Raw genomic sequence first — 20,651 nt, 5'->3', positions numbered from 1 at the left:
GCAATTACTTTTTTGTTTAATGAAGGATTTTAAGTTCATCACATTTTGTGTTGTCTGATAGGAAATGACTGAAAACAATGACCTGATAAATTCCCTCTGGTTCCTAAATAGAGAAAAATCTATGACAGGACATCATAGTCTTATTTAACTTAAAATAAATTCTGGCATTCACTAACTCTTGTGACAGCTCCAAGCTGATGAAACCGCTATCTAACAGTGTTGCTAGTGACTGTATTTGGTACAGCTCTGATGCCAGTATAACGAAATGGAATTCTGTGATGTGTTATCATCTGTGCATTATACATCCCATATATGACAATATGTGAAAGTTTGGTTCAGAAGTCCTTGCATCACAGATAGGTGGTGGTTACAGAGCAATGTGCTTCATGCTCTCACATCACAGTTCCAGTATTTCGGTTTCCTTTCTGAGAGGAAACTCTTAATGTGGTAGGACTTAAGTGAGATGAACATTTGCTAGGTGAATGGATATTCTCAAATTGTTTCATACATAACACAGACTTCTTCCCCATAATAAATGATAGCCACTGCTGACTATGATTTAATATTGTTGTTTTCCAGTCAAAGATTCCAAGAGCCACATAATTAAGCTGTTCCTTTCCCAGTACAAACCATTTATGCTGCTGTTGAGTAATTTCATACCCTAACCAGGGGCACTGAGGGTTCCAAATCATTTTCCTTAAAAGCAGAAATATAAATTTAAAACTACAAAAAAGAGATTTCTAATACTCTGGAAGAAACTAGGTTTACTCCATCTCATTATGTTTGTCTGGGGCTGCATTTTACAGGCAGCCTTGAAAGTTATTCTCCCAGGGGGGAAAAAAAAAGGAGAAAAAAATAAAAAACTCCTGCTTTTCAGGAGCTGAAACAAAAAACACTTGCTAAAATTACAAGCCTTAAAAACAATAGTGGTGTTTCTTGTGAGTCTTGCACGACACCTTTTTTTGTTAGATTATATCCTTGCCTTATTGATACTGATGACAAAACTTTAGGAGAGAAAAAATTTGACCTATTATTAACTGTGAGTACTCCTAGAGGCTTAAAGGTTTGCTTACACAGGCAGAATGGTTTTGATTTACAGGGATTTCATGGCCTGAGAATGCTCCAGATGACCTAGATGATTAATTGTCCTTGAAGGAATAGGCAGCTGACTTTTTTTCCCACCTTTCCTGAGTAGTAGAATTTAAATAATTTTACTATCTCTTAGAAAAAAAACTCACTAGAACTATTTCACTGACTACATTTCATATCTTAGCAGGATTGTCAATAGCACACAATAAGTAGCCTAAATGCCGGTCCTTGGACTCATACTTTTTCCAGGTGTAGGGAAGTTCTCTACTGATGTAGCTGTAGTTTTTGAATTGTGATTTTTCTTTTTGCCCTAGATGATCAACTCATGTTTTTATTGGTGCCTTTTGTATTCTAGGAAGCAGAATGTGCATACACATTGTTTGTAGTTGCCATCTTTTGGCTCACAGAAGCTTTGCCACTGGCTGTTTCGGCTTTGCTCCCTGCCTTTATGTTCCCGTTGTTTGGTATAATGGGATCCAAGCAGGTAACCTTTGTTTTTCTCTCTTTTATATTGTGCATATCAGGAACCAAAACTCCAAAGAATGAAATGCTTAATGTTGAAAACTGTCAGGCAAATCTATGGATTTGCTGAGTGCCAATCACAATACTTCTGACTCAAGACTTGCTCACGTGCTTTGTCTTCAGGACTTGTTCACATCTCTTCAATAATTTTTTCTACATAGTGATTTAGTTCTTAGATGCCAGTCAGTAAGAAAATGCTAGATAGTTATGAAATATCCTTAATATTATAGAGGCAGAATGTCACAATCATTACCCCATGTGCAAACTGCTGAGTGCAACACCTCATGCCAAAGAGATGACTTCATAGATAATCATACTCTAAGTCTATGCTTAAAATTGTTATTTTATCTGTTGGATAGATAAAAAAGTAACAAAAACAACATTTCATTGGTGATTTAATATGTATGTGAGATGTGACTGATGATTTTAGGTTGTTCTATCCTAAGCTTTATTTTTTATTTTATTTTAACCATATGCACTTTTGTGCTTTTATTCTTGAATCATTTGGTTAAATGAATTTAACAGTTCCAATGAACTTAATAATTTAATTTTAAGCCAAAAATTTTTTTTCTTTATTTATTTCATAGTATAATCTTACTGTATTTTTTTCATTAAAAATGATGACACCAAATGTTAAGAAAAATTCACAATTTAAAACAAAGGATTTACTTTCCTTTTTATTCTTTGTTTTTTCTTTTATTTCAGGTAGCATCTGCTTATTTTAAAGACTTTCATCTACTGCTAATTGGAGTAATTTGTTTGGCAACGTCAATAGAAAAATGGAATCTCCACAAAAGAGTGGCTTTAAAAATGGTGATGCTGGTGGGTGTCAACCCTGCATGGTATGTGCTAAACTATGTCTTGAAGGACAATAATACTTGTGAAAAGCTATGTATTGCAGAAATAATTGCCTACTGATTTTTCTACAGTAGAAATCCAGCCTTTCTTTTCTACTCAAACAAAGTAGATACTTAAATTGATATGACTGGTTGGTAGGAGACACTTTATTATTTTGCGGAAATCCTAACTGGAAGTTCCCTGCAGTGATTCTGTTCATAATAAGGATCGATCCTTCTGAACAAAAAGTATGATTAATTTGTGAATAATGTTGGGGTCCAGTTCCTTGATGGTCATTGGAACATTCCCACCTAATGCCTACAACATAAAATCTGTTCTATGCTGATTATTTTTCTTTCAATAGTGTTTTCAAAATTCTGGACATTCCCAAACCTGCAAAAAGAGTTCAAATACACAATGAGGGGGCAAAAAATCATAAAACTAAGCAGATGGTGGGGAGGGAAAAACACATGAACACAATATATTTACTTGTGGTGTTTTCCTTTGTCTACATATGAAAAAAATATCAAAGGATAGGAACTTCCTCAGCTGGATGAGGTGATAAGGGAAAAGAAATCACACTCTCTGCTTACTCATTATCAACATATGTCTTACAAAGTGAAAAATTTTTCTTTGCTTGCTTTACAAACTTGCAGAAAAGGTTTAGGCTGACAGATGTATCTGTCAGCGTACCAGTAAGGCTGCAGATAAGATCTACAGAGCAAGTTTAGCTTCCCAGAATACATCATGCTCATGACTTCTTGCCAGGAAGCAGAAAGGAAGAAAATGGTCAGGAAACCAGAAACCCCAGGTCTGAAAAATAAGATGCCTCTTAGGTGATTTAACTAATGAAACGTCATGGGAATGCTGAATTATTTCTATTCCTCAGTAATTTGACTGACCTAATTTTAAGTATCACATGTATTTGATTTAGTTCTGTCTCTTCTGATAGCTGGTAGCTTCCTGTTTGGAAAAATTCTCCTTACATTCTGGTTCTACTGCTTCCCATTATCTTAAGTTGTATTCTTGTGCTATGCAAGTTTAGTCATTTCAGCTTCTCTTTTGATCACTCCTAATTCTCAACTTTTAGCTGAAAAGTTGAAAGGGAGAACACAAATGGATGGTGTGCAGTGCTAAGCTGAACACTGCTGGGGAACTTGCTGTGGACAGTCAAACCTGCAGCCAGCTGCTGATGATACCAAGAGCAACTCCGCAGACAGAGTTGTGACCCTGGGGAAGCATCCTTCATAACTAGCTCATCTCTATCACATTTCAATCATGGCAAAGGGATCATAAGACTATGATGAGATGATCTGTGAAGGAGAGGATCTACCACCTCTCAGCATCTGCTGCTCACCAGCTGTGTCCATGGCAGGGATGGTGGTGCTCTCTGTGCCCTCCTCAGCCACTCGCAGCAGACCCTGGGCAGCCTGTGCACACTGGAGCCTCATCCAGCCCAAGGCAGAGACATCACTGCAGGAGACCTCCGCATTAGAGGCCATAAAGGGTGTAGAAGTGAAAGTAAAATAGCAGGAGACTTCTGGATTCTGCATTATGTATTCTTCTGGAGAAACTGATGTGTATCAGGAATATGTGGCCAGCAGGACCAGGATGGTGATAATCCCCCAGTACAACATGGGTGAGGCTACACCTCAAATCCTGTATTCAGTTTTGGGCCCCTTGCCCAAAAAAAGAAAGACATTGGCATGCTGGTGCAAGTCCAGAGAAGGGCAGTGAAGCTTGTGAAGGGTCTGAAGCACGAGTCTTATGAGGAGCAGCTGAGGGAGCTGGGGTTGTTTAGTCTCAGGGGGGCCTTTATCACTGTCTACAACTCCCTGAAAAGGAGGCTGTAGCCAGGGGAAGGTTAGCCTCTTCTCCCACGTGAAAAGTGACAGGACAAGAGGAAATGGCTTCAAGTGGAGCCAGAGGAGGATTACATAATAGGAAAAATTTCTTCAGTGAGTGGTTGGTCAGGTATTGGAACTGAATGCCACGGGAGGTGATTAAGTCATCATCCCTGGAGGTATTTGAAGATGTAGCACTTAAGAACATAGTTTAATGGTGAACCTGGTGGTGTTATGTTTATTGTTGGACTTGGTGATCTTAAAGGTCTTTTACAGCCCAGATTATTCTATGAGCCTGTAAAGGCCTCCTGTCACTTGAGCCATGCAGTGTAATCTGCAGACTAGCAGAGAAAGGTGAATGTATCTGTGCAACCGGCAAGGACTACAAAGGGTGATAAAATACTGAGTGTGCACTGCAAAGCAAAGAGTGACTTTATAGCTGGATATAACGAAATAATTATCCAAGGTTCCATGCATAATATTTTTTTAACTATACCACATGGAAAATAATGCAGAAAAACTGGGGCTGAATAGGATAGGATATATTTTATTATTTTGTAATCACTTTTAGAGTCCCTCAATACAGCCCACCACATTGTACCAAACGGTCACCTGACCATCAATCTATCTAATGCTAGAAATTTATGATGAATAGTTTTAAAATACATTAGTGAGTGTCATCTGTTTTTATTTTTAAATACCTTTACAAGTTCTACTAAAATGGCATTTCTCTACAGTGTGAAAATTCATATTCAGTATGCTTATTCTGACCCGTATTTTCTGCATAAGAAACACAATTCTTCCTCAACTTCTGTCTGAGGACCTAATAAAAAACTGCCTAAATTGATGGGTTTTGCACTACTTACTGATGACAATTTATGCTGAGTCAAGTCTGTTACTTGCTGGTCTACAGATCATTTCATCACTATGCAATTAAAATGCACAGGGAAAGACAAGGTTCCCCTACTGAGAAAAAATCCTGTTTGAAACGTTGTTGCTATTAGCTGAAATGAAAGGCTATGAGAGACATTTTGATGGTATTTTTATATCATCATATAATGTTTACATGATTTTTATATAATTTCTATATTGGCTTCATGTACTAAGTAAGCTTGACATTTTTTGTGAAGCTTCTGATCAAGGCTGGGCAAAGAACTTTACAAATTGCATAGATGTCTTCTGAGAGGAAGGTGCAATGCCACCATTCCTCCACTCAATTCTCTCGTTGTGATGATGTATGGCAGGTGTTTAATGACAATGACAGCACCTTCCAACTCCAAGAAATGCATTAAAAAGGACATTGTGACCTGTATTCTAAATTTGCAGTCCAACTTCACCAGATATTAAATGGAATGTTTGATTTTTTCAGTCACTGATGCAATTCAGTGTATTGCATATCTATTTGTAATAAACTTCTAAAAAGTTGAGCCAAGACCAGATTAAGGAATTTAATGACCTTGCCTTTCCCATTTAATATCAAAGATGATGTTTACTGAAGCCCAAATAATGCCTAGATTTGCCTCGATGCTCTGATTAAGAACTAAGTTAACAACCATTTACTGAATTGTTAATATTTCTTCCTATAACAAATGAACTGGTCTATCTAGAGGACTTTACAGCCTAAGTGATAACTCCAGGGTTTTGACCTAGACTGTACAGTATGAGATTAATAACATCATCAGTGTAGCCATTTTAGCTCGTTTGAATTTGTGACATGCATGGTGCTCTTTGTTCAAAGATGGTTCAAACAGAGTATAATTCTGTAAATAAACATCATTGCTTCTGCTTCCCTTTATAACATATTTGAACCTCTAAAATAAGATAATTTCAGTGTCTTAGATCGAGATTAATTCAAAAACGTTCTCAGAATTACAAGCTTTAAATTTTCAGTGTTTCAGCTTCTCTGTTGACAAAGTTCTCTATTTATATTAAATAGACTGATGATAGGAGGTGCTACTGTAGCAGTCACAGACTCTTCTCTCCTATTCCAGGCTTATGCTGGGTTTCATGGTTAGCTGTGCTTTCTTGTCAATGTGGCTCAGCAACACTTCTGCTGCTGCCATGGTGATGCCAATTGTAGAAGCTGTAGCTCAGCAGATCATCAGAGCTGAAGCAGAAGCTGATGAGCTGGAGCTGTCCTGCTCTAATGGCTCCATCAACCCAGCACTGGAGCTGGACGGTAGGCGCACGGAGCGGTTCTATCTTTGCCACCCTCACTCAGCAGTAACAATTACAACAAGTACACAGCAAGTACAATTAAATGGCTAGAGAAGTATTGGCACCATTATGTGCTTCACTGTGAGACTTCTCTTGGATTACTGTGTGTGAGCTCTGTAATGATCACAAAGATCAATTAAAACTGAACAGGTGCAGAAGGTGGCAGTTGGATGAGAGGAGGGGAGAAGGGAAGAGGCTGGCTTACCAGGCTCATAAAACGGCTGGAAAGAAATATGATGGCTATAGATGCGCTAAGGCTTAAATGTTAGCGTAAGAAAGGAGCTCTTTAAGCCATAGGGTAATGTTGGAAGAACACTGAATCTAAGCCTACACAGCTGGATTGTAAATTAAAAATATTTCTCCTCATTAGAAGATTCAGATTCGGGGGCATAGGAGTCATGAAGGAGTTGGACACAAACCAACTGTTTCTGAGATTGGTGCCTTCAAATGTATTGATGGGATGATGTGAAGTGATTGCCTGGGATGAGACATGCAGATGGAGCCCGTCGAGTTTTACTCCCTTAAATTCTTATCTGTCTTTGCATCACTGTCTTACAGAAAATATAGGAGAATATGATAACCCAGACTGGAAAGAGAAAGAAAAACAAGCTAATGGGTAATTGTTGTTAATTTACTAAATTCTGTTCTAAGAATTCATCTAAATAGAATATCTGTTTGTTACAATACATGCCTTTTTTTTCTAGATATAACAACAGTGTGGGTAGTACTGTAAGCACGGTTGAAAAGGAAAATGAAAAAGGAAAGGAACAGGTACATAAAGTGTCTTTTTATTAAGCAATGAAACTTAGTTTTAATCTAAATCTCACTTCTATGCCACACCTAACATGGCACAGGTAGCAATCAAGCTGGTTACATGTGAATAAGAGATATACGTGTTGTCACACACACATACACACTTTGCTTGTATATTATTTCATTGGTTTGGTCCTCTCAGTCTATTTTACACAAATTAAAGCAACCTCACCAGAGTAAAAACTCTATATATCAGGTGTGTGTATATGTATCAGTCTATACAAAGGCAGTTCTTCTATAAAGACAGATCACAGAAAGGACTTCAGGATTTGACTCTGCCTCCTTTTCCTTTACACGAATAATTGTACTACCAGTGTAACTGTGAACCAAACCACACTGCAGACAATTACACTGCCAGTAAATTGTGAGGCTCTTCTGAGATATCCTTGAGTTCTATTTTTATGCCTGCTGATGAGCCCTTCTTATATATTAATTGGTGTATATACTTTCTAAGCAGAACCTACCACCTGCTGAAGCAGAGAGAAAAAGCAAAAAGGACAAATACAGTGGGATTTTCAAAGTGATGTGTTTATGTGTTGCTTATTCTGCTACCATTGGAGGACTGACCACAATCACAGGAACATCAACTAATCTGATTTTTACTGAGCACTTCAATTCGTAAGAGACTATATTATATTATTTGTATTCTTCTTGGTCCAGAATTTTAACTTTCTTTCTTGAGTTCTCACATGGCTCCTCTAAAACACGTTAGAAACCTTGCCCTTTGATTTGATATTGTTTGATTCTATTGCTTTTCTTAAATGTTTGTTAAGGTGACAAAGTGAAATTGCATGGTTGTATTTGCCTTACACAGAGAAAGTCTATAAGTGATCTGCCAACGCATGCAGCAAGATGACCATTGTTTGGTTAAGTAGTACTTTACTGTTTTGGTAGCTGCATGGAAAAAGATAGATTTTTCTGAGAAGGAAAACACTACTTAGCATGAATAGGGCAGGCACTATCTGGCCATAAAGACCTGTTAATTAATTTCTAAGTACACCAGGAGGTAAGTTCAGTCTGCTTAGCAAAGAGCATCAGGAGACTTTCAAGAGGCTAAGCACTGTTGAAATGGGAAATCTGGGTCCATTAATCAACAAAAAAGCAAGTAATTTCAAACCAGTCTGAAACTTTGCATTCAATGGAACAATGTTTTAAGGTATTCTAAAGCATTTTTTAATATTCCTTGTTATATTTAAGTAGAATGGTTTGAAAAGAAAATTGGCAAATTTCATTCCAAACCCCTTGAAATCCAGTAGTTCTCACTGAACATTTTTTTTCTAACTACTTATTTTCAGAAACATTCCTACTCCAATTTTGAAATAGAACAAAATAAAGCACAATCCTTTTGTTGTCCTCCCCCCACTATTCCCTTTTGCACATGGTAAAATTGTTGAAGACCAGTTATTGATAATATTTGTAGTGTTTGCCTGCAAAGAGTTTACTGATATTGACACTGAATCACTGTAGAAAGAGAATTATTAAAATCAGTCACACTTTTTCATTTTCCAGAGGAGATAGGTCTAGAAAATAAATCAGTGTGTCCTGTCCATCCTTGCTTCAGGCAAAACCTGTAGTGGATAAACCAACAGCAGCAGAAAATCCAACCAGAACTGTGTAATAGATTGTTTTTAAAAATCATTTAAATTTATCACCCATTCTACCTGAGGAATATTTGCTCTGTAGATGAAGAATACGTAACTTCAATATTCAGATTACTAGAAATACTTACACAAATATTCAGCCCTGTACAAACTTATTGTAGAACTTGACCACAATAAACTATCATTTTGTAACAGAATTGGGTCTTTAGCATAAAGTTTTTAAGAGCTTGTTTTGTTGCTCATAAAGAAATTATCACACATATTTTAGGAAAGATCATAAACACTTGAGCAAGTGATGAAATGTTAAATCATTACTATGCTGATATCAGTTCTTTCCTGTCTTGGAATTTTTACGTTCAAAAATGGATGTGGCTAACCATGTAATAAAAGGTACATAGCCATGTAATCAATAAACTATTTAACAGCACAATGCTCTATATTGTTCCAGTTTCACTGTCTCATCATTATTTACAGTTGCAACTCAGAACATCACCCCAAACAGAGGGTAGGGGGTTAGGTTTGGTCTCTGCTAGACTATATTTGTGATATATGTAAGCATCATAGTAAATATAGATCAAACTTAAAATTTGTACAATACTTGAGAGAGCATTTATAACAAGCATTTACAGCATCAAAACCCTATGGACTCATCAAAATTATTTTCCTTCTAGCAAGAACCTGAAATACAATAGATTGTCTAATAATTGGAAATAGTCATTAGCATCTCTATCTGGACATTTTTCTTTCCCTTCCAACTCATTTTTGCATCAAGAAGGAGGGCTGCTCAAGGAGACTTGAATTTTCTCATTTTTAGCATTAAAAGCTCTCTCAGTAGAGCTGGGAGAGCTCAAAGGAAGAGTAACTTCTGTTCACAAAGTAAATTGGAAAGCAGGCTTTTTTTACCCTGCCTTTTTGCCTATCTGGCATCAAAAACATTCAACAGTAAAGCAATTTCTTTCAGAAAAACAAAGCCTTTCTCCTTTTCTTATATGCACATGGAAGGGAGATCTCTGCTTGAATAACCCACATCTATAAACAGTAGATTAAGACAACCTCAAAGAGACAAGGTGAGTGGAGAGACAATCCACCTAGCCAATGAACAGTCATGAAATTAGTAATAATAATTTTGATTTTAATCAGTTTTGAATCACTTATGGAAGTCTAAACAATACAAGTCTCATTGTTGGTTCCACTGTTGCCTTCTACATTCATTGGAACTTTTTCATTTGAGTATATTTTCTTGTGCTAAGGTCTCATCTCAAAAAACTCCTTTCTTTCAAATTCTGTTTCTTATAGTTCTAACAGTCCTTAGGCTGTGCATGGCCCTCCCTTGCTTACTGAACTCACTTTAGACACACCTCAGTCAGTGTCAGATCCCCAGACCTGCTGCTGATCCAGTGCTCAGATAACTGGCACAGCTGGTTCCTGTAGTGGTCATGATGACCAGGAACAGGATGGGAGGGTGAGGTAAAAGGATGCCAGAGGCCACCTCATGCTGAAGTCCACTGCCAGCCAGAAGAACTCTCCTGCAGCAGTGCTTTCTGGCAATTCTCACAAGTCTTCATTCCTTTGCAAAGCTCAACTGAATTTTTTTTTTTTTTTTTTTTTTTCATCCAGACGTTACCCAGATTGCCAGTGCATCAATTTTGGATCCTGGTTTATCCTTTCCATCCCCATCACAGTTATTATTCTACTCCTCTCCTGGGTTTGGCTCCAGTGGCTTTTCCTTGGGTTTGAGTAAGTGAATGGTATAATCAATAAAACTAAAGGTTACTGATATAAAAGATAATTTGTACCAGGAGTAAATATTGCATCTTAGTTTAATAGGCTCAATAGGAAAAAAATGCAGCAACAGTGATTTTGCAACCTTGATTAGTATGGCTTAATCTCTGGATGGGACAAGAATTTTCTAAAATAAGGATCCTGGACTATTCAGCCCAGTGTGAAAAGTCCGTATCACAAATGGGTGTACTCACTCCGTTATAATATACACACATCATCATGAATCAGTGCATGTGTGCAAGACAGAAGAATACTGAAATCTTACACATTTTTTCTGACTGGAAGAGTAATAGGTGTATGCACTTTGTTGGAGTGAGGCATTGGTTTGAATACTTGAGCAATGTCTGTGTTATAAACTGGATGACTGTATTTGTAAATGTGAGGTAAAAAACTTCTGCTTCTCCTAAATTTGTATGTGGTGGTATGGTAGGGTTTCTGTTTCTCCACAGAGCTTGGGCTTTTATAGTTCTGGAGAGGACAGTACTTCTTTTGGGATGATTCTTCAAAGCCTTTTTCTCCATGGGTTCACTAACATCTGGAGAGATAGGTGGGACACCAATCTTCCACAGTTACGTGGCTACTTATGGTGCAAGACATGAAAAGTGAGACTAGTTTTAAGCAGACAGAATCACCCCATGTTTACCACTCTATATGTGAACATCTATTGTTTCATTTTTCTTTATTGTTTTGATAATGTTCTTTTTAACATTGTGTAAGAGTCTTGTCCAAGAATTAAGCCATGGCTTGTAGCAAATACTCTGCTTATCAATATGTAGGCTACTCATGTGATACAAACTTTTTCATTCCAAAACAAAGTAAAGCAAAGCCACAGATGACTTTTATTAAAGAGACAGGTTATATATTTGATTGTTTCAATTAGTTCACATGATTTAAGTTTCACCCTTCCTGGGCAAATGAGCTGATCACTAAGAGGACACATTTTGTTTCTGCCTGTCAGTCTCCCACTGGGCATTGTCAATGAATTCCAATATGCTCGGTTTGGTGTGTGATAAGTAGATGGGAGATACTGCATTGTAAAGTGACAGTTTTAGATTTGTCAAGTGCTATTGGTAACTGGAAAGGTTGGACACTTTTTTCTATATACACTATTAACTCATCATCAATGTTGCTGCTTTACATTCCAGTTTTAAAAACATGTTCAAGTGTGGCAAGAAGAAAACAGCTAGAGAAGAGGCCTCATCACGGGTGATTCTACAGGAGTACAAGAAACTTGGACCAATTAGGTATTTCAAACTATAAATCTGCAAACAAGAGCAGGTAAATCCAAATGTGAATTCAGGAAAATTTATAATTCATTCTACTTCTGCTATAGCTACCCAGAAACTGTTACACTTGTCCTGTTCATTCTAATGACCGTTCTGTGGTTCAGCAGAGATCCTGGCTTCATCCCAGGATGGTCTTCACTTTTCCCAAAGTAAGTGATTTCTTTTGATAAACCAACAAGAACTGTACTGTGCCTTGACTACATACCTTCTTTTCTTACCAATTTTCAAACATTAAAATATTTTCTATTGAAAAATATTTCTTTCAGAAATATGCCAGGCCCAAGTTGTTGCAGACCTTTGTAGTGTATACAGAAGATAAACTCCAGCCATTTCACAGATGTATGTGTGAAATAGCTGAAATGTGTTAAAGGATAAAATAAAGTGTGTCTTAAGAGGCATTGTGACTAGGTTTTAGGCTTAATCTGGTGAGGGAAAATGCATAAGTACTCCACTTTCTCGTCAAATGTGAAATTTAAAGAATAAATCTGGTTAGAATTTTTTGATCTACTGCCCTTAGTGACAGAACACTTGTATGCAGGGTAGCCAACATCCCCTGCTTGGACAGCTGAAATTATGGATATAAATTCTGTCCATTCCTACGTAACTCCCTTAACATCATAGTTTACCTAACACCAAAAAGTCAAAAACTATTGTGTTTTTTTGCCTTCTGCTGCAACTTCCCCAGGATCACCTGGATTCTTTTCCCTTTGTAATCACTCAGTCTTGCAGCAATTTATATTACTGTGATATCTCCTTTTCTCTTGCTGTAATTACTGTTATTTCAGTTCTGTTTTTCTGTGATGAAGGTTTGAGTTTTGCTCTGGAGTGATGGGAAGTAGTTGTAGGATAGGTCCTCATGGATTTAACATTTACTACTGGATAGCCCAAAGGCCAGTGCTGGACCAGGAGGGTAATTTTCCATTTTGTTTTCCTGTGTGTTTGTGATAAATGACATGTGAAGGCACACAGACATCATGCCTTCTCTCTTTAAATATATTTCCACCACTTACACACCTTCCCAGTGCTCTTCCAGAAAGTCCAAGAGAGGATGTCACAAGGAATAATTGTAGCACTTCAAAGATTTAAAATGTAACACAAAATTATTTTGTCGAAAAAAATACCATTAAAAAGTGTATTAATAACTAAGATTGTTTTAAAATTATTTACTTTTAATCATCAGAAAAAATTGAAAAAGAATATTTGTTTTTTCCTTATAACAACAGCTGAGCTGATGATCATTGTCTCATATGAAACACTATACTCTTGAAAGGGTTTTGGAGTGGTGACCTAATTAAGGAATCAGCTAGCTAAGCAATCAGGCTGGGTTGGTTTCTCTTCCTGCTTCCTGTTAACACCCAGTGCTCACTGAGCATTGTTTCAAGAGCTACATATTAAACTGAAAAACAGGAACTGTAAACAACCTTTCAAATACAGGACTTAGGCTCAAATGACTTTTTCAATTCAGAGAGCCCCATATTCCTATTTGAAGCTGAAGTTATCATTATCTGAGGATTTTGTACAGTGGCAGAGAAAAATAGAACATTCTCAAAAATAAGCATGGTTCCAGGTTCTGCACAGGGATGTTACTTTGTGGATGGCCTCTAATGTTGTCCTTGGAAGGAACTGCAAGCATGTGTCATATGACATTAGGCCGAATACTGTTGTAATTTGGAACAAAGAGAAACAAAGCTTTCCTTATGTACTTTAAGAGGAAAGAAAGCATTTCTTACTATTCATACTTTGCCTATTTCTAGATAGCTTTAATTTATGAATCAATTATATTAAAAGGCATAAAACCAGTAAATCAGGTTAATAGTTTCTGAGCAACATAAACTTATCAGTGAAAATACATGAGAGGGGCATAGGGTCAGCAGAGGTACAGCTGTGAGCAAGGCATATACTTAGAAAAAAGCCCCAAACCAAAGAAGAGCAACAACAAAGAACTGGGAAAAAACCCTCAGATCTTAGGAACTGTGTTTCTTTCACTATGATGTCCAAGAGGCTTCCAACAGTGCACTGAACTGCAGATTACATCTCTTATACATTTGTTCCCTAAGGCCCCTGCCTATAAAATTACTCAGTGTTTTGGATTTAAGTACAGAGATAGGCATGTGCGTGCACAACTTCCTTAAGTTCATGGTTCAGGAAACAACTATAAGGAAATATTCTCCACCCTTACAGAAATCCGATAGCACTTGCTTCCACAGGGCCTTATCCCACAGAAGGCCTAAGGGAAATTCTGCCACCTGAAAAGAGCTTTGACCTTATGAAAAGCCACAATGTCACTCCCAAACTAGTGAGTGAGTCCTATTAGGTGGGAAATGCACCACCCTCAGGATCTTAAACCGGAAAAGGCTGTCTGATCCTTTATTCTAACTTTCTGAAGATCATAAGAGTTATACTGTTCTCTGTGTTAAACCCAGTGAGAATTTATTTTATTAGAACCTGAATTTCCAGAAAGAAACCAGGGTTGATGTTAGGGTGACAAGTCCAGTATAGTGGTTTGGTTCAAAATATCCATTACTTACTTATTTTCCTACTGAGATAAGAATTAGGAGAAAGCAAAGAAGGCACAAAACTCAAAAGAATACAAAGAAGTTTATTAACAGAACTAGAAGAAAGAAAAAAGGTGAGACTAAACCTTCAGAACACTTCTCTTCCCCCCACCTTTCTCCCTTCTCCCGCTGACAACGTAAAAAGACAACCCTTGAGATTTTTTCAGTCAGTTTACCACCTCTATAATAATCTCTCTCTCAGTTCACTTAGGGAGAGGAGTCTCTCTTGCTCATGCTATGGAGACATCTCCACAAGAAACAGTTCTCTCATGGCTTCAATGTCACAGCGAGACAGCCGCCTGCGTTGGTTCTCTGCTCAAATGTGAAAGTCCCTTCCCTCGACTTACAGCTTTCCCCAAAACTGCTTTTGAGGGTCCAATCTTGAGCTAATGGGATACCATTTTAAGGATGAGCTGTTCAAAAGCAAAAGGTTCTCTTCGCCTGTCTCTGGGATCATCTTCATCTCTAGGAACAGAGGTCTTCTTCTTCCCTGGGAGCAAGGGTCTTCATCACTTTCATCTCTCTCTGTTCAAGCTTCTCACCAGATCACAGCTACTTCAACATTTGCTTATTTCAGCGCAGGTACTTTTGTTCATGGCTGTGGTTTGAACGCTCCACCCCCCCATGCTTTCATGAAATTACAACAGGTACTCTGATGTATCATAGTTCATCACCATAGCTTTACAACAGAATTTCAGCTTCTAGGTTTGAAGCATCTCCTCTTTCTCCTCTCTTGGGATTTCAGCTCTTCCTTCTTCACTGACTTTGGTGTCTCTGTGGTGTTTTCTTCACGTGCCTTCACCTTTCCCTTTCCTTTGACTTGGGAGAGGATTGATGTCTGCAGGTTACATCTGTTCTGGAGGAAACTTGCAACACTAAAAGGGTTAATCTCACCTGGGCCTTGCAGCTAGAATTCACTTATCGCTGTTGGTCACACCTAATCTCTGCCGGGCAGCGGCCTCAGATGAATTTCGGCCACACTAGGCAAGGGCTGGCCTGGCCGAGCCACGCTGTGCAGCTGCCTGCACGGAGCAGGGCTGTGGGGGCTGGCCTGCATGGAGCAGGGCCGCGGATGGAACAGGGCCATGCGGCTCCGGGGTGGCTGTCTCCTGGTGGGCCCAGCCTGCACTGAGGGGGCTGTGCCGGGTGTCCGGCGAGCAGAAGCGGCTGAGATCTCAGCCAAGCCGTGCCGTGGCTGACCCGGCCGGGCCGCGCCGAGCAGGGCCCGGCCCGGCCCCGCTGGGCCGCATCACAGGCCCCCCAGTTACCTGTCCGAAAGCCGGAAGCAAGAGAGCTTTCCCGGTTTTGTTGGCTCTTAAATGTGGACCAAAGAGGTGTGTCAAGCTTCTTAAGTGGATTAAAAAAGTTGCTAATATTCAAACTAGCCAGTTGATTGGTTCTGTCGGGTCTAGAGGAAGCTGTAAGCACCTCTTTGCAAGAGAATCACTTCCGTGGCTGATGGAGCCCTCCTTAACTAAAAACCCAAACTATGCAAACCATGACACCCAGGTTCCTCAGATTTTGGAATTTGCTACTTTTCTTGATAGTCATGTCTGTTGTCAAGCTAAAAAAGACAAACTCATATATTGCTTTCTGTCTGAATATAGCTTCCAGCTATGTCATTTTGTCTTTCTCTGTTGGATTAAAAACTCTTCTGTGATAGGTGCTTTAAAAGTATGTGTATCTTGTGATTATATCACCTTATAAGCTTTGCTTGATGAACTAAATGGAATGCTTAAAGCTTTGATTCAAACAAAATTTCCCATCACTCTCACCACCCATGTTCATGTTCTCAGACCCTTGTGTGCATCCTCACATATTACTGAATACTCCTTTAATATGCAAACACTGATATATCTGAAATCCCAGCAGAAATACTGCCATTTATTTATGTTACCTTCATACTTTCTTAAGAGCTACTTTTTGTACTGTCAGCAAATTTTTAATCCACATTTCTGCTGTAGCAGTATTGAGTAGAGCCCATTATTTCTAGCTTTATCAGATCCCTTTAAAAAATACATTACTTCTATCAGTTAATTTTTCTTAAAAAAAAAATTGTATATCTATTAAAGACTAATCCTTTCTTTGCTGTCCTGCCTGCACCCATGACCTCCTTCTGTGAGTTGACAGCAGGATGTTTTAATAAATATTGTATAACACTACAGAGAGCAGCACAGGGTAAAAATGCCTGTTTCCTCCCCATCTGTTGACAGCACAGGATCACACGTCATTTCTGCTACAGCAGTTTCCTTCTATGTCCTGGCCTAATTCCAGGCTGTAGGATATTAGCTTCAATTAGAGCAGCTCCAGGTTGGCCTTTGGCCAGGGGTTTATGAGCCTCATAAGAAACAGAAAGTTCAACACTGGGCTGCAGCTGATAACAGCTGATGTAGGCTGGGTTGGCTTCCCTCACTCTTCCTCAGATTATTGCCTGAATTAACTGTATTTTTTTTTCATCATGGGTTATTGCTTTCTTTACTCCTAACACAAGACCACTATGTATTTTTGTCCACAGCCCTGTTCTCTACAATGATCTCAGCTGGAGTCATTGTGAGATCTCCTGAATCAACAAGTTTTTTGCTTCCTTATAGCACAATCAGATTTGCAGTTTTATAAGCAGGTAGATGTTGTATATGCAATTGTATTACAACTTGGATAAATAGGCTTTGAAAGATGTTTATCTCAAAATTTGATAATAATTGAAAAGCTTCTGTTTGGAATGGCATCGTGTGTGTGTCCTGATAATAGTCTGACTGATGGTAGGATGTTACGTGTGTCCCAAGCAGGTTTTTTGAGAATGGTGTTTTGCATCAGGAATACTAAGTTTTGTGAGAAAAATTGCACCCCCTACTTCAACAAGTGTAAGTGTGAAGTCCTGCACCTGGGGAGGACAATCCCTGCAGGAAGGGGACTGCAGGATCACCTTTACAATGTTTAAAACTACGTGGGAGGGAGCAAAGAGGAAAGAGTCAGGCTCCTAGTGGAGCCTCAGTAGCAGGATGAGAGACAATGGGCACAAAATGAAACTTACGAGATCCCTCCCGAACATCAGGAAATGTTTTTTACCTGTGATGGTGACCCAGAGAGGTCGTGGATTTTCCACCCTTGAGATATTAAAAAAACTGTCTGAACATAGTCCTGGGCAGCTGGCTCTGCGTGACTCTGCCTGAGCAGAGGGTGTTGGACCAGATAACCTCCTGAGGCCCCTTTCAAACTCAACCATTACATGAAAATGCAGCAGCCTAGAGGAAAGTGACAGCATGAAGTGTTTCTGTATCTAGATCTTGCTTTCCTTCAAAACTTCTAGCAAGTCTTAAAAGAATGTAGGATAGGATCTGAGAGGAAAATATTTTCTATCCCTAGACCTGGTGCATCTGGTCCTAGGCTAAAGGTAATATATAGGCAGAATCCTCTGCCTTAGGAAACCATAAAAATATAGTAACTTTCTTTCAAAATGTATTTTCTATACAGGCAAACACTAGGAAGCAAGAGACAGAAAATATTAGAGAATCACTTCAACTTCTTTGACATCTTCATTTTGTGACAGTGCTAGCTAAAATTATGCTGGTTTTGGTGTAAATCAGCTATGCATATTGTGCTTCTTTTTTTTTTTAATTTCACCTAACAAAGCAAAGGACTCCATCAGAGTTTGGAGCATATAACAGAGAATTTTTTTTCCTTTCAGTGAAAAGTTCTGGTTCAGTACAAAACATTAAGCTGCTGGGAAGATCCGATGGGAAGTTATTATTGGACCTACTGTAGCTGAATATTTAGAAAAACATATGGTCTGAGGCTGAGAGAACAAATATATTGGTGTATTGGTTCAGAAAAATCTTACAGAAGAACTTGCAGAAAACAGAAAAAAATGACAAGGTTAAGAAAATGTTTGCTTAGCTTTCTTCAGTAAAATTTCTATTCATTTTAATGACCATCTTGACTGAAATGAGACAGACTGGGATATGTCACCAGCTAACATTGTGTAACAGATTGGATGTGTTAAAATGGCCTTAACAGCTCAGCTTTGCACCTTGCCTGATCTTGGGGCTACTCTTTACAAGTTAGAAGGATATTGAAGCAGTTTAAGAAACAGTAGTGCAAACAGTTCTTAGGCACTGGAAATGACCAAAACAAACATGACCTTTTTGACTGTGACCCTAGTAATAACAGCCATAGGAAGATGTTAATAAAGCTCTGCTGCCTTTCCTCAGCTACAAAAGCATCACCCTTTGTGGGTATGCACTGTGCTTTTTAAGGCCTCTTAAACTGAATCTATTGCAGAGCATAATTTAATTTAAATTATTAAATTTATGACTGAACTGTGAAAACTAGTTTATTAAGCATCAGCTACTCCAAAAAATCCCCCTTCCCCCAGCTTATTTCTGTGTGGCAAAATAACACATGCTTACTCAAGATGTTTATTTATGAGTTTTTAGGGTCTGCACCAAATATTTCTATAGATGTGAGGAGCTCACCTTGACTGTCTGCCAGGTGCCCACCCAGCCACTTTCTCACTGCCTCTCCTCAACAGGACAGAGGAGAAAATAAGGTCAAAAAGTTTGTGGGTCAGGATAATGACAGGGATAACTGATTGCTTATTAGTTACCATCATGGGCAAACCTGATATGGGAAAAATTATTTTAATTACCAATTAAAAATAGAGTTGGATGGTGAGAAACAAAGACAAAAACTAAAACCCTTTTCCCCCATCCTCTTTTTTCCCGGGCTCAATTTGACTCCTTCATTCCTTACTCCTCTACCTCTTTCCACCACACCTAGTGGTGCAACGGATGGGGAATAGAGGGTTATGGTCAGTCCACAGCAGGTCTTCTCTGCTAATCTGTCTTTCTCCTCTCTCCTCCCCTCCTTCTCCTGACTATATATATTTATATGGTTTTTTCTTGTTAACTTCTCCTTAGGTATAAAGGCTATATTACGGATTCAACAGCTGCCTTAGTGATAGGCCTCCTGTTCTTTATTATTCCAGCAAAAACATTGTCTAGGACGTCAAATGGAGAAAACAGTTGAGTATATTTTGATGTAGATTTTACAACAGTAAGGTATCCAAGTTGCTACTGTAAATGTAACTTATTGCATTGTTTAGAGGAAAGTTGTTAAATACTAATGCTAAAGTCTTAGTAGAGGATATAAACCACTGGGCTATAAAGCATCCCTGGCCTGGAAATCAGTGCCAACAATTATGCAACGTGAGCAGCAGGAGCTAGTGCTGGGCAGGAAGCTGCTACCTGCAGCCCATGGACACCAATGGAAACCACCTTTCCACTGACTGCAATGGGCTTTGAAATGGGGCTGCATGGAGCAGGGCTAGGCTTATGTTTTGAAAATGTTACTGCTTAATTATAGTACCCTATAAAATTCAAAACTACATGAATTCATTGTCATGTAATTTTTCCTCTTCAAAATGGAATTTTTGTTTAAAGTATACCTCTGGCTTGTCCTCTTTATGTATTCAGCTGTGCTGCTGAAAAAAATGGGATCTAGGGGTTCACAGAGAAAGCAAGGTCAGAACCTAAATGAGTCTAAGTGAAACATCTAAGTGAAACAGCATTTGCTCAGTAATCTGTTTGAATAGAGAAGTTTTATTGAGTAAATTAAACTCATTGCTATTCTACAGCTGTCTTCCACATAGGGAAGGAGGGGAAAGGGGCCAATGCTCCACTAGTAGAAACTGTCGCAGCTCTAATGTCCCCAAGCCATGACAGTTTTCCCCAGCTAAAGGTCTGCCCCAGGAAGTGCAGGTTGTTTCTGTCAGAGACTTTGTTCCTGTTACAATGAGGTTTTTGTCTTTGAATTTTTCCCAAGTACTTCCTCAGGGAGATTATTTCAAGAGCTTGTCAATATGTTTTTAAATGTTGGTTGGGGGACTATATCTTTTTCTTATTTAATTTTTTTTCTCATTTAATTTTTTTTTTCTCTAGCTGTTTTTGGTTACATGCCACTGATTACTTGGAAGGAATTTCAGTCATGCATGCCCTGGGAAATAGCTATTCTTGTTGGTGGCGGGTTTGCGCTGGCAGACGGCTGCGAGGTAATGCAATTTATAGAAGATACTGAACAAATAGCATGACCCAATCAGGAGCAATTCAG

General features: G+C 38.6%; 1 protein-coding gene across 2 annotated transcripts in view; it reads left to right on the top strand.

The window, feature by feature from the left end:
• Positions 1 to 20,651, top strand: part of SLC13A1 (solute carrier family 13 member 1) — a 49,236-nt gene that overhangs the window by 20,687 nt on the left and 7,898 nt on the right. Inside the window, exons 3-13 of one of the 2 annotated variants that reach the window (XM_032105274.1) lie at positions 1,445 to 1,573; positions 2,317 to 2,453; positions 6,284 to 6,471; positions 7,068 to 7,125; positions 7,214 to 7,280; positions 7,780 to 7,940; positions 10,541 to 10,660; positions 11,851 to 11,949; positions 12,039 to 12,140; positions 19,463 to 19,566; positions 20,483 to 20,592. In XM_032105274.1, the coding sequence (XP_031961165.1) occupies positions 1,445 to 1,573; positions 2,317 to 2,453; positions 6,284 to 6,471; positions 7,068 to 7,125; positions 7,214 to 7,280; positions 7,780 to 7,940; positions 10,541 to 10,660; positions 11,851 to 11,949; positions 12,039 to 12,140; positions 19,463 to 19,566; positions 20,483 to 20,592 (1,275 nt within the window). Of the gene's footprint in view, positions 1 to 1,444; positions 1,574 to 2,316; positions 2,454 to 6,283; positions 6,472 to 7,067; positions 7,126 to 7,213; positions 7,281 to 7,776; positions 7,941 to 10,540; positions 10,661 to 11,850; positions 11,950 to 12,038; positions 12,141 to 19,462; positions 19,567 to 20,482; positions 20,593 to 20,651 lie in introns of both variants that reach the window. The other variant, XM_032105272.1, reaches the window with a different exon arrangement.

This window comes from Corvus moneduloides, chromosome 4 (genome assembly GCF_009650955.1).
Source record: "Corvus moneduloides isolate bCorMon1 chromosome 4, bCorMon1.pri, whole genome shotgun sequence".
NCBI classification, from domain to species: Eukaryota; Metazoa; Chordata; class Aves; order Passeriformes; family Corvidae; genus Corvus; species Corvus moneduloides.
The sequence above is the reverse complement of the archived record's forward strand: the minus strand, read 5'-3'. Positions and strand labels throughout refer to the sequence as shown.